Source organism: Lonchura striata, chromosome 3 (genome assembly GCF_050655825.1).
Source record: "Lonchura striata isolate lonStrDom1 chromosome 3, ASM5065582v1, whole genome shotgun sequence".
In the NCBI taxonomy this organism is placed as follows: domain Eukaryota; kingdom Metazoa; phylum Chordata; class Aves; order Passeriformes; family Estrildidae; genus Lonchura; species Lonchura striata.
The window spans coordinates 58,779,820-58,793,908 of NC_140705.1; the positions used below are offsets into that span (position 1 = coordinate 58,779,820).

At 41.5% G+C, this 14,089-nt stretch overlaps 1 protein-coding gene across 3 annotated transcripts in view; it reads right to left on the reverse strand.

Moving 5' to 3' along the window:
- CNKSR3 (CNKSR family member 3) overlaps positions 1 to 14,089 on the reverse strand; it is a 56,156-nt gene that overhangs the window by 2,788 nt on the left and 39,279 nt on the right. For all 3 annotated transcript variants that reach the window (XM_085576609.1, XM_085576611.1, XM_085576610.1), the window contains 7 exons: positions 13,384 to 13,503; positions 11,559 to 11,618; positions 8,773 to 8,841; positions 7,927 to 8,073; positions 3,185 to 3,309; positions 566 to 774; positions 11 to 100 (listed from right to left, as the gene is read on the reverse strand). In XM_085576609.1, the coding sequence (XP_085432735.1) occupies positions 11 to 100; positions 566 to 774; positions 3,185 to 3,309; positions 7,927 to 8,073; positions 8,773 to 8,841; positions 11,559 to 11,618; positions 13,384 to 13,503 (820 nt within the window). The remainder of the gene's footprint in view (positions 1 to 10; positions 101 to 565; positions 775 to 3,184; positions 3,310 to 7,926; positions 8,074 to 8,772; positions 8,842 to 11,558; positions 11,619 to 13,383; positions 13,504 to 14,089) is intronic.

A 14,089-nucleotide genomic window follows, 5' to 3' on the forward strand; every position in this document is an offset into this window, starting at 1 on the left:
AAACCCTTGCCTTTTCTCCCTGATCCTCGTGGCCTAGAGAAGGGTTCTGCAGCTCCTATCCAGCTTCCATCAGCAGGCATTGACAAAGGACGAGGTTTTCCTATGGACAACACAGAAGTTTATGAGGAGTTACACAAAGTTGAGGAAACCAGTTTTTAAATTTTTGCTTTTCCCAGTTAAACAAAGGGAGAGATAAGAAATAAGGAGTTCAAACTCCAGAAAAAAATAATATTTTAAGATACTTCCACTGGTGACATATAAAAAATCAGTGTGCTGAGATGAAACAGCTGCCCTCTTGCTCATTTGGTGCAGGAGTGGACATAACATTATAACCAAAACACATGTGGAAATGGCTTTCTGTAGCAGCAGACCACAGCTGAATGATATTCATTATTGAAATAACAGCGTTTAAGAGAAATTATTTCAGATGTAGAATTCACATTCACAAAATGTACAAATGGCCTTAATATCAACCAAGCGTGACAAGCAGATTTCTAAGACAAATCATTTCAGACTGATCAAAGCCCTTATCACAACAGTGATAACAACAGAGGAATGAACTCACCATAGGACTGTGTTTTTTCTCTCATCTTGGCTGGTAGGATATTTACTTCCACGGGATACCCAGGCAGCTGATCTGAATCAGCAATAGTAAACCTTCGCCTCCGGCTCTCCTGATCCAGAAAAGAATTGGGAGACTCGGCACCCTTGGACCCAGGTAGTGGCTGACTGCGTTTGCTGCCTCCTCCATACACAAAGCTCCCCTTGTCATCCCTGAAAGGACATGTCACCACAGTTAGTGGCGTCAAAGAGTTTAAAGCTACAGACATGAGTAGGTTTGAAAGATGCTTCTAGCAGCAAGTCATGCTCGTGACAACTGGCATTGTGCTGCAAACAAGCTGGAAGAAACCCCCAAGAAAGTCAGGTGATAGAGGACTTCATTATATTTAACAAGGAGAAAAAGCTACCCTCCTCATGCTACTTCACTCTTAATGAGTAAATTAACACACAGTAATTTAACACACTGAGAAATTCAGAGGCTCCATTCCAGCAAAAGATTTTGATAAATGAGACCTTTCTGTCCTGAGGGCATCAAAGCTCCTGATTCACTACCTGCTCAAGAACATAGCTGTGACTCAGGAGTGCTACATAAATTTATCCATCTCTGTATGTGTAATGGTAACAGCTATTACCTCCATCTGACAATCTCTGCCTTTCAGTCATTATAGGAGTCCAATATCTGTCACTGAATATTTACCACCTTCTCTCTCCCTCCTTGAGAGTTTCAGTAACAGATTCATAGTGTATGTGTGCATATATACATATGCACACACACATATATATATACACATATATGGTTTTGATTAAATTCTGCAAGTACTTTTGGAAGAGAAGCTACCCTTCAAGTTAAGATTTGCCTGGAGGTTTTTCCCCTTCCTACATGTTACAATCTTATTGCTTGAAGCAACCTTTAGCCAATTCAGGCATAAAAACACATAGCTGACTGCCTAAGCATACATATGCCCCAGTATTCACAGCAGTCCCTGGATGGCACACCCCACTTGTCCAGCTCTCCAGCAAGAACAATGCTGCAGCTCAGTGAATAGGAAGGAGCTATTTATGGAGATGCAGAGAACAAAAACTGCACTCAAGTGTTACACCAGAAATGTATGTGCATGGAGAGCTCTCCTACACCACCACCATGTGGAGACTGTGCCATGGGGCAGGAACCCAAACACTGCTCTCTGACTCCCAGTATGGAGCAGAGGAGATCTGTGCCAGAACAGGATGATGAGGGGGAGCAAAAAAAGCAATCATGACACAAATGCACCACAATTTCAAGAGAAAAGCAAAACATGTAGAGGTCAAAATATATGAGCAAAGAGAAGGCAAAAGAATTGTCCTTTCTCCTCTTCCTGCCTGCCATAGCTTCTCACATTTGCTTTCTTTAAAAGTCAAAGTCAAGATGCCTTTCCCTTTCCACCAATCATACAGGATGAGTTTTACATCTTGTATTGCAACTTCCATCCTTTTCAACAGGGATTGAGGTCTAAAGGTATTTTAAGCTCGATATAATTTTGTGTCCCTTTAGGAAAATGAAACAAATTGAGCACAAAGATATAATTCACCAATGTGCTTGATATTTAACGATTTGAAGACATGACTAAGGCATTCATCTGCTAAATCTATATGCTTGTTATTATGCTAAAAGACTTAAAGATTTGAGTATTTTTTATTAAGAATTGAGCATGTGTAACCATAAAGGCAAGGCAAGAGCAGGCCGAGGTGAGTCCGCCTTCAGTAAAGAGATCCTACCTAAGTGAGCCCCCTCCTCCCAGTCATGCCCCAAAACCTGCAGTGATACCACCTCTGTCTCTGTATCAGCCCTTACATGACATGTGCAAGTGCCCTTCCCACAAGACCCACAGCAAAAGGTCACAGTTTCTGTGCTGGGCTACCTACATGCAACCCAAAATGTCAGGGAAGGCCAGGAAGCATGCCTGCCTTTCACATCTTGCCTGAAAACACTTTTTTCCATCACATTCCCAGATCAGCTGGCAGGGTTCTGGCATGAGTCAACAAGAACTTGAGAAGAAACAACAGTCAGCCTTACCACACACACCACTCCCCCTCCCACTGCGTATACAGGTCTGCATTTTCATAGCTTACACCACAGGATAAAAAAATAAAAGTTGACGTATTGCCTCTCCCTTCCCTTCAGTGGGAACATATTTGTTTTAAACAACTTAAAAATTTAATATGATAGGCATCATTTAACGTGACATTCTTTTCTATCCCTACTCCCACAACAGTTACTCAACTTGCTAAAAAAGAAAAAATCCAACAGTGAAAAACATTAAGGACAAAAATTGCTGTGTGCAGTTGGATTTAAACAGTGTCAGAAACATAACTCCACAACAAAACCAGAGATGATGTTGGTGTCATGTTCTGGGAACAACTCTGCTCTCTGTGGCACACAATAATCTTCCAGTAATAAAATCTGTTACAATCCTGGTAGTACACACACTTAAGCATAACTTCAAGCAATCCAACTCATTTAGGTAGCTGGAAGAAAGTTTGAGATTTGCAGCTTCCTCAAGCTGATGTGCACAGAGCTCAAAGAGCTCAGAAAGAAGTGCAGTGCAGGAGGTTTCTGGTGAGTGGTACAGGTTTGTTTGCATACCGAGGAGAATACGGAACAGCTGGTGGAGGGGGAATGTACAGATCCAAAATGGCTGGCTTCTCCTTCTTCAGTGAGGTATCCACGGTGCTTTCTGGAGACTGGGTTGAAGCTGGTGGAGGACTGGTCTGAAATGTTAAACAGCTATCAAACACCTGAACATCCAGTTATCATTCACAGATAGATAATTTAATAATAAATAGCACCATTTTCATCCCCTAGTGAACTACTACCTCTGTGATATACGAACACTTCAAAAACTCTTAGAATCCACATTTTCCTCCACCCACAGTCTTGGCTAGCTGCACAAGCCCTCCCACAGAAGTCCTATCATGGGTAATGCATTGCTCAAGAATATTTTGCTCTTTCCAGTTCTATTTTTCATGTAAATTCCACAGACAAAAAAAGCAACTGAGACAAAACCCCACTTTTATATTTAGATGCATTGAAAGAATACAAGAATACAATTTGTTTAATACCGATATGATTAGCAAGCCTTGTGAAACTGGCATATGCTACCTTTATTCCATACACTCCAATGCCTGGGGCACAGACAGGAGTATATTTGTCGTGGTTTGACACGGAAAGATAATTTTTTCCGGAAGGAAGAGGTCAATTTAGATATTGACCAATTGAAAGTAGACACGCCTCTGAGAACACAGAGAGGTTGAAAGCAGAATTCCCAGGAGAACTCGCTCTCTTTGGTTCCGGTCAGCGTGCAGTGCAGACCTTCCCCCGCCCAGCCACGAGCTGGGTGGGGGAGGGGAAGCCCATGGCCTGAGAAAGGTAGGCCGAAAGCCCCAAGGGTGGTGGAAGGACTGGAACCGGGCTGGCCCCTGCAGATAGAAGGGTAGAAGAAATCTGGGATGTCTCCATTTCCCCCCCAGAGTTCCTCTCCCGAGAGGGAGAGAGAAAGCCGCAAGGAAGGAAGAGCGGGGGGAGCTGCAAGGTGCCCAGTTGTGTGAAAGTTGCTGGATGTCCGAGCATCGAGCCATCCTGGGAGTTCGGACTTTTAACCCTTTCTTGAAGAAATGAAAGCTTTGTGAATTTTCCTTTCCCCTCCTCGGTTTGAAAGAGAGGAAGAGGGACACCTTGGACCCTGGGATGGGATGTTGGAAGGAGGAATTCTGGATGGGAGGGGGACAAAGAGTGGCTTTTGGCTGGACTTTTCCATGTTAGCCACAACCTGAACCAAATCTTCTCCTTCAAGAGGGACTGTGTTTTGGGAGGATGCCAGTAAGTCAAGAGACCTGCTTCAGCTGAGAAAAAGACAAAAGTGGAGTGAACAGAGGAAAAGTTAGGGGGTTTGTGGTGGCGCCCCCTTGCCCTGGAAAGGAAAAGAGAAGAGAAGAGAAGAAGATCTCTGTTCTTGAGCCCTCGGCCCCAGGGAAAAATGGGGGGGGGACTGTGGTCCCAAACAATGAAAAACTGAACTGTTGTTTTCTCCCCTCTTGGCAGGGCATCCTTGAAAAGAAAAATCCTAAAAGCAGTAACCATCCATGCATTGGTGGTGAGAGCACTGTGCATGGAAAGGAGAAGGGTCACCATGGCAAACTTTTTTCTCCGGGCGGTGCCATGTGTGACATGGAAACACAAGATGTAGAGCTGTGTTTCTTGGAGGATCTGTGGCACAGGAGAGACTCTGTTCCCTCGGTGAACTAAGTATCGGTTGCTTGGAGGGTGGAAACCTAATTGGAGTCCAGATTGTGTCTCACTGTGGTTTGTTGGAGTTGGGTGGTGGGGGGAGGAATGTTTTGCAAGGTTTTCATTTGATCTTTGTGTGTTTTTTTTCCCCCCCTTCTTTAGTTTTCTCTTTTCTTTAGTAGTAGTAGTTTAATAAAATTTTTTCCTGTTATTAAACTTGGACCTGCTTTACTCTATTCTAGATTCCACTTCACAGCATTCAAGGTAGGGATCACATTTTCATGGGGGCACTGGCATTGTGCCAGTGTCAAACCATGACATTTGGTTCCCTGACCGGGAAAAAATTAAGATAAGATAAGATAAGATAAGATAAGATAAGATAAGATAAGATAAGATAAGATAAGATAAGATAAGATAAGATAAGATAAGATAAGATAAGATAAGGTGAATGTTGTGAAATAGGATCAAGAGGAATAAGAGCAAAGCATGTATTGGGTTTTGAAATGAATTGGAGTGGAAATTTAGTGTAAGTTACTGTTTTATGTAGAATGTGTTGAATGTAATTTTGATAATGATTTTTTTTTTTTGTAGTCTGTGTTCTCAGAAGCGAAGGGTAGAATGTCGTGGTTTGACACGGAAAGATAATTTTTTCCGGAAGGAAGAGGTCAATTTAGATATTGACCAATTGAAAGTAGACACGCCTCTGAGAACACAGAGAGGTTGAAAGCAGAATTCCCAGGAGAACTCGCTCTCTTTGGTTCCGGTCAGCGTGCAGTGCAGACCTTCCCCCGCCCAGCCACGAGCTGGGTGGGGGAGGGGAAGCCCATGGCCTGAGAAAGGTAGGCCGAAAGCCCCAAGGGTGGTGGAAGGACTGGAACCGGGCTGGCCCCTGCAGATAGAAGGGTAGAAGAAATCTGGGATGTCTCCATTTCCCCCCCAGAGTTCCTCTCCCGAGAGGGAGAGAGAAAGCCGCAAGGAAGGAAGAGCGGGGGGAGCTGCAAGGTGCCCAGTTGTGTGAAAGTTGCTGGATGTCCGAGCATCGAGCCATCCTGGGAGTTCGGACTTTTAACCCTTTCTTGAAGAAATGAAAGCTTTGTGAATTTTCCTTTCCCCTCCTCGGTTTGAAAGAGAGGAAGAGGGACACCTTGGACCCTGGGATGGGATGTTGGAAAGAGGAATTCTGGATGGGAGGGGGACAAAGAGTGGCTTTTGGCTGGGCTTTTCCATGTTAGCCACAACCTGAACCAAATCTTCTCCTTCAAGAGGGACTGTGTTTTGGGAGGATGCCAGTAAGTCAAGAGACCTGCTTCAGCTGAGAAAAAGACAAAAGTGGAGTGAACAGAGGAAAAGTTAGGGGGTTTGTGGTGGCGCCCCCTTGCCCTGGAAAGGAAAAGAGAAGAGAAGAGAAGAAGATCTCTGTTCTTGAGCCCTCGGCCCCAGGGAAAAATGGGGGGGGGACTGTGGTCCCAAACAATGAAAAACTGAACTGTTGTTTTCTCCCCTCTTGGCAGGGCATCCTTGAAAAGAAAAATCCTAAAAGCAGTAACCATCCATGCATTGGTGGTGAGAGCACTGTGCATAGAAAGGAGAAAGGTCACCATGGCAAACTTTTTTCTCCGGGCGGTGCCATGTGTGACATGGAAACACAAGATGTAGAGCTGTGTTTCTTGGAGGATCTGTGGCACAGGAGAGACTCTGTTCCCTCGGTGAACTAAGTATCGGTTGCTTGAAGGGTGGAAACCTAATTGGAGTCCAGATTGTGTCTCACTGTGGTTTGTTGGAGTTGGGTGGTGGGGGGAGGAATGTTTTGCAAGGTTTTCATTTGATCTTTGTGTGTTTTTTTTTCCCCCCCTTCTTTAGTTTTCTCTTTTCTTTAGTAGTAGTAGTTTAATAAAATTTTTTCCTGTTATTAAACTTGGACCTGCTTTACTCTATTCTAGATTCCACTTCACAGCATTCAAGGTAAGGATCACATTTTCATGGGAGCACTGGCATTGTGCCAGTGTCAAACCATGACAATATTAAATTCACCATAGATTGGATCAATGGATATAAGGGCCAGGGAAGCAAATTAAAAATAGATTTGGTATTGCTCATCTTTGCACCTCACTCCTATATATTCTCAGCATCTTGCCAGGTTCCTGTCTGCCTGTAAGAGAGAAAAGGTTTCAAAGACCTTTCTTCTGCGCACAGCCACTGCTGGGCATAGCCTATAAGCCAGCCCACCTCAGCTCTTCACTGGTAATACATGTCAGGCACAATGCTACAGAAACAGGACATATGCATTGGTGAAAGGAAGGATGAACAAGTAGTCAAGTATACATCTTCTAACCATTTTGAGAGAAATCTGCCTTCATGGAGACTTGTGATAGCCACCAGCATTTCAGAGGTTTAAATTATCCCCACATCTGTAGGGAGCCCTGTATCAGAACAGGAGGAGGAGGGGGAACTCTCCCTCGTTTTATTAATTTCAGATAATTAGTTTAAATTCAGTTAGGCTGTTTGCTCCTGCAAGCATTAAGCCCTAAATTTCCTAATGAAACATTCCATTCCTTAACATGGTTATTTAAGAATTACTAATATCACTTTCTCTGCTTAGTATCCAATCTGTGAATTACCCAACAACCAAATCTTATTTAAACAAGTAGCTTAAATAATTTTTTGAAAAAAACACACTTTCTCCCCCTTCACTAGACTAAAAAGAGGACAAATATATGGAATTGTTTTAAGCTATTTCAGCAAAAGCATATTACTGTGATAAATAGAGAAAGCATTTATTCATTGCTCCATGCTGATGAATTCCATACATATCCGCAGTTTTGCCTCAGATAAGTTCTCCCAGTGGCACACAGACTGATTAAAATATTCAGCACACCTAGTCCCTTTGTGTAGCAAGAGGGCATTACCTGGTAGCAAGGAGAAAAAAAAAAATAATATTTTCCCTTTTATCTAGGAAGCAAAGGAGGACAGCCATTTCCCCTAACCTGCCTTGACATGTACTTAACATGAGTATTTTGGGGCATTTCTGGGATTTCTCTTTTCTCTAGCTGCTACCAAGGCATTCCCATCCTGAAATGAGAGTGGAGCTGGGAGGCTCCCACCTGCACCAAGGGTGGTTTCCAGCGCAGGTTCTTCAGTGGAGCAGGAGTGAAATGAAAAGAGCCAGTAGGACGCTTCTTAAGCAGCAGCCTAACTCCAGCAGGATTCTCTCGCAACTTTGCCACCAGATTTTTTAGTTGCCATCCAACCTGGAAGAGAATAAAGACATCTTTTATTCAGCATTTCTTTTCTGAAAGCAAACAAATAAGAAAAACCCTCAAGTTAGACTGTTTGTTTTGACATGAATCTAGAAGAGATAAGGGATCCAAAAAAGCCATCTTAGGAATTAAAAAAAAACCTGAAATCTCCTTTTTTGCAAGATTCTTCATTTTCTTTCCAAGTTCTCTTCTTAAGATATAAACTAAATACTGAGATATCAAGCAGTGCTCTTTATACCTCAGCTCCAGTCCCAGAAGGACACATAGATATACTCAAATTGACTAACACAGGGATTCACAGTGAATTACTTTTGTCAAGTTTCTTTCTCACATTGAAAGGGATTGCCTAATGTGCTAAGCAAAAACTCAAGCATTACATCCATGTTCCCAGATGCAAATGATTGGACAATCATTTGTAAAGTACTGAGGAGACATTTTAAAGCTCTTTATCTGCATTTCAGTGGATTGTAATGAGACATTTTAAAACAGGTCTTTAAATGCAACATGAACTATTTTAATATGATGCACAGAGCATTTAAACATGAAATACTGTATATTTATCAAAATATTGCAAAGAATAAAATCTGTCTTGAAAATAAAATATTAAAAAGTCTCAAACATCAGAACTGCCTCCTGACCCCATCCATTCAGCCCCTGTGATGCAGAGCAAGCATAAGGGAGGTTACTGACCACAGTTTGCCGATTAACTTGGATCACTTCATCACCAGCATGAATCTTCTGAGAGCGATCAGCAGGGGACTGCAAAGAGGAAAACAAGAGTCATGTGCTGCATCAGGTCTCCCTCCCTCCCATAACAACACCCACCAATCTAAGTCAAAGGTTGAAGCAGAAATGCTCTTCATTATACATAATTTTCACATCTACTGATAGCCTGAGAAATGTAAATTAATTAATCAAATTATTTATTTTTATGCTGGGGAAACTAAACAGGAAGAGAGAAGGCATAGCCACCATCTGTTACAGGCCAAATTGTACTTAAGTCATGGGACACTCTCCACTTTCCTTTTCCCTCCAGTTTGTACTATAGTATTAGACACTAATGGAAGAGGACTGACAAGGATTTCTGCCCTAACACAACAACCATCTTAAACAACTTTTAAACAAACATGTATTTATTTAAAAAAATACATTAAGACTTTGAATGTACAGAACAAAGCAGCAAAACCCCTCCAATCCACAAGATAGATCCTTTGCACTTTACCTTTTTGTTTTCCAATGTAAATAAAAGCTTCTGACTTTCATGTGAAACTGCCTGCCTGAATCACCAAAGCAGTAGATAAAAATACTTGCATAGACAGGTATTTTTCAAACACCTATCTAATAACAATACACTTTAAAATACAATTTTCTTGGAACAAAACCTAAGCTCTGTGGAACAAAACCAAAGTCTGCAAAAATTTAGATTTAGATTTATCAACAGCTGGTGCAATGCAGTTATTAAAAACACTCTCACTGCTATAACACACCGACTCCTACCAGCTTTGACAACATCCAAAGCACACAGACACGCTACCTTGGTACATGCTGCACCCTGGCCACAGGACAGCAACTCCTCCCATTCCCTCCACCCCATGAGTAACCACAGGCAGCAAACCAGCTCTTCCTAGTGACTCCAGAACTAAGCACTGGGATTAAGGACTCCCTTCTCCACCTCGTCACACCTTTAGACCTGAAGTAACTTTGTTATGAGAAAGGCCTGTAAGAATAAACAGTACAACAAAGGGAGAAAACATGGGGAATTTGTGGGAGGCTTCAGCTGTCATGAGTAACCCCATTTCTTCATTGTCTTCTTGCTTCCTCTGAGAGGAAATGCCTCTGTGGAAAGCTGCATATATAGGAGTCAACCAAGATCATGAAAAAATGCTGGGCCAGAGTCAAGTTTGTGAAAAACAAAGCTTATTTCAAGCTGTCCTTTGGGTGACCAACAGCTCATCTGAGGGAGGGTGGGGGACCCTTGCACAGAGAACTCCTGCAGCAAGTGACAGGTCACAGCACTGGGATCACATCGTGAGAGCAGAGGAAAAAGCAAAGTTTAGCTCTAGGCAAACACAACATGCAAAGTCTCACGTAGGATGGCATAACTTGGGAATCCTCTTGGCTGATTCATACCAAATGGACTTCCCAGTTCTTCCACTGTTCAGTACTGTCCATTCAGGGGTGCAATTCCATTGCATTCCCATACACCAGCTCCTGGGGATAGCTACTAAAATACCACTCCAGATCTAGCAAGAACATTGAGCAAGATGTAGCAAGAAAAAGATCCAGACAGGGTCATCTAAATGATACCACATCACTATAAAACCATCAGTTGTTCACAGATCTCTCAGTCGCTTGTCAAGTTCTGTTGCTCCAAAGGAAGAAGTTTCCCCAAAGGAAGAACCAGTGTTGATAACAAAAAGCAGACACTTAGGTCAACACTCAAAGCTACAGAAGGAATACAGACCTAAGTAAGACCTACATGCAGAAGCAGCTTGTCAGCAGTCAACACTACTTTCTTTTGCATTTATCAGATGTTAAAATTGCTGCAGAAATGGACGTGGTCTCTGTGGCAGATCCTATAGAGAGGTATGCCAGGACAATAGTATCAAAGCTATAGAAGCTTACACTCTGCACTCTGAACTGCAAGCTCACTGCAAGCATAGATTTCCACACTCTCCTGCCTGGTCCCTGGACCTGGCAGGGGAACAATTAGAACCACTGGTTCTTTCCTAGTCACCAAAAAAGCATTGCTGCAAAAGCCAAGTTTCTATGTCTCTCTGCTCTTTCTTTTCCTTTCAGTCACTGCTCCTGGACAGTAGTAGCCTGTTTGAAAACACCACAGCATCACCTGCCAGCATCAGCTGCTGACTAGAGGTCAACTTATTCAAGGCTGCCCAGAAATAAATTCTCAATAAATTCTCAGCTGCAAAGGACTCAACATACAAATAAAACAAGGAACCACCTGCAGTAAAAAACTAGTTGCCTCTCTTGTCAACTACTTCCTTCCAGCTGACCACTCTTAAAGTCTTACTTGTTCATAGTCTTTTTTACTCTGCAAGGTAATTTTGTCACGGGACAGCTCACTGATTTCATTACTCATTACTGAATCTAGCACACTGCCACCTAAATGCTCCCATTAGGGGAGATTGCTTTTGCCCATGGAAAGCAAATACATCCAAGACTTGGTTAAGCAAGATACCATAAGAGCTCAGAACAGCAGATACAGTAACCTATTAAAGCAATTACTTTAATGCCAAGCATTTGAACTAATTTGTGTACTTGCAGGAACTGGTTTAATCAGACTAACAGTGAAACACACAGGCACAAAGTATTTACAAATTGTGGACAAACAAATGATGGATGACACAGTACTTAAAGCAGTAATGCCATGCAAGACCTGTCTAAAATAACAAAAAGTGGCAAGTCAAACTATCTCAAAGCTGCTGTCTGAGAAAATCTATATTTGCTTCACTTACATTTTCTGTAGTTCCAGTAATTACATGCAATCCATCATAAGTTGATTTGATGTACATTCCCTACATATAAGGAAAAAATGAAAAACAAGTTTAAAGGCAAAACAAACCACATAACTTATCTGATTAAAACACAGTTGGCAACAGACTCAAAACATTATTAAAACCAGTTAACAATTTGTACATTCTCGCTAAAAAAGTGTGTGGTATAATATTACAACACTCTAAACTTCTTCACAGATCACTTTTAGTGTCATTTATTATAATATTTATAAAGACTTAAAACACCTAGTGTATGGAATAAGACTCAGAAACACTCTCTGGTTGGTAATACCAAACACTGCTGATTTTGCTGCCTTGTAAGTCTTTGACCTTGAACAGAACTTTATTTCCTTACTATCCAGCCTGCTTTAGAGAATGACAGGTTTTACTAGGTGGCCACCAGTTCTCTCCAAACAGAACAGACCCACACAGGTGGGCTACAAGTATCGCTGACATGTTCTTTCACAGCTTCTCTTGGTAAGTCAATACAGACAGCCTCATAACCACAATGCTTACATAAGCACTAAACTTCCAGCAGAGTATTTGTGGCTCTCTATGCTAATGCTGAGTGTGAACACAGGGCAAACTTGATGTAATGGGTGTTGACTCTAAGAGCACCAATTTAAAAATCATGAACAAGCTATTAACTAATAATTACCTAGATTTCCCACAAGAGGTGACCAGCACATTGATTTAATAATTTATTAACAAGTACATAAATAGTTTTCCTTTTTGCATCTGCTGTTAGAAATACTCACACTAAGAAGTACAGAACTGGATGTTACTCAGGAGCTGAAAGCAGCTTAGCTGCCTGAAATTACCACACTTACTTTAAAAATAGGTGGAAAATTAGATGATCTTTTTGACCCTTCCTCTCCAGCCAATTCCCTGCCTGTTTTCTTGTCAGTACCCAATTGGGTGCACCCACCTCCTTGTTTTCTTATTTAGGCCAAGCTAGACTGACTCTGCTTCAATGTAGCTTCTATATTAACTAAGAGGTTCCCATAATTGCAAAAATGCATGACTAATTCAGTCAAATCCACTGGTCTAGGTAGAACTATATAGCACAGTAATACTGGGCAGCCTCCTCTAAAAATGTTCATTTCTCCTGCCCTCAGGGCTAGGAATACAAATGCACGTAACAATTTAAATTCTCTCCAACTCATTCTAACACATCTGTTCCCTAGACAGAAAAGCCACCAAGATTTCAAATTAAGTTTCTCATAACCAGCACTCAGCTAAGCAGAATCCATTGAACGAACAAGAGTCAGTAATAAGACATGGTCACCAAACAGTTAAAAATTCTCATTTTCCTGCTAATAGCAAACCTACAAAATTCTCCCATTCATCCCTATCTTGCTATAAACACACGTAAAAAATCATCTTTCAAAACACAAACATAATTTCTCATCGCCTTCTCCTTCTCTCAACCCCCCTAGAAAAAAAGTGGTTGTTGTAACCTGAAAAAATAAAACTACCAGCTTTACAAGCATTTGTAAATTCCCCAATATTCTGGTTAACATTCCTTCAAACAATCAGACTAATAATAACCTTCAACAATTTAGAATCAGAAATTATATTTGGGCTCAAGCCTATTAATGTGCATATCTGTCCCTGGCAGCCACTCCAGCACATCAATGACAACTGACCTTTAGGGCTCCTTCTCATGCCTCTTTCTTTTCCCCACAGGTTATTATCAGTTTGGAAATACCTTATTATAAATACACACTTTCATTGGCTCACAGGGCTACTGGGAACATCAGGACACTCCAGAATTGCTTCTTACCAGGCCTTCCCCAGGTTTAATGTTGGTTAAATGGACCTCCTCCAGACATGCACACTGGCTCATCAGTGGGTCTGTAGTTGATCGGATGGCTTTATCACAAATGCCATTTAAAGTCTTGGCCTGCAATGAGAACATACAAAAAACAGTCACGAAAATTCTCTCCTGGCTTCTTCCTCTTTCAGTTTTCAAAATATGCAAAGGAAATTAATTCTAAAATCACTGAAATACAAGATTCATTTGTACAGGTCTATTCTGCAGCATGTTTACATCCTTATTGTAACACAGAAAGAACCTGTTTCCATTAGTGCTACCTTACCATCACTAACAAATGCTGACACACCCTTTGCCTGAAAAAATAAACACACAAAATATAACAAAAAATTGGGCTTGGGGTTGGTTTGTCTAAACCAAAATAGAAGTCATTAAAATATTGAAACATTTTGAGGATTCTTGTGGGAACAATTGACAGTTTTTCATGCTGTCCTGTACTTCTGCTATGAGAATACAACTGGCCATGTGTCACAAAAAGTGATGTGCTGGCCATTGACATATCTGCAAAAACCTTACAGTGTAAGGTAGGACTATCCAGCACTTAAGTGTTTCTGCAGTACTTCTCTCCATTGTGCCTCTGAACTGACCTCTTCTGGAATGCTTACACAGGCAAGGTTCATATTTCCCTTTTGACCAAAACATAACTGATCGTAAG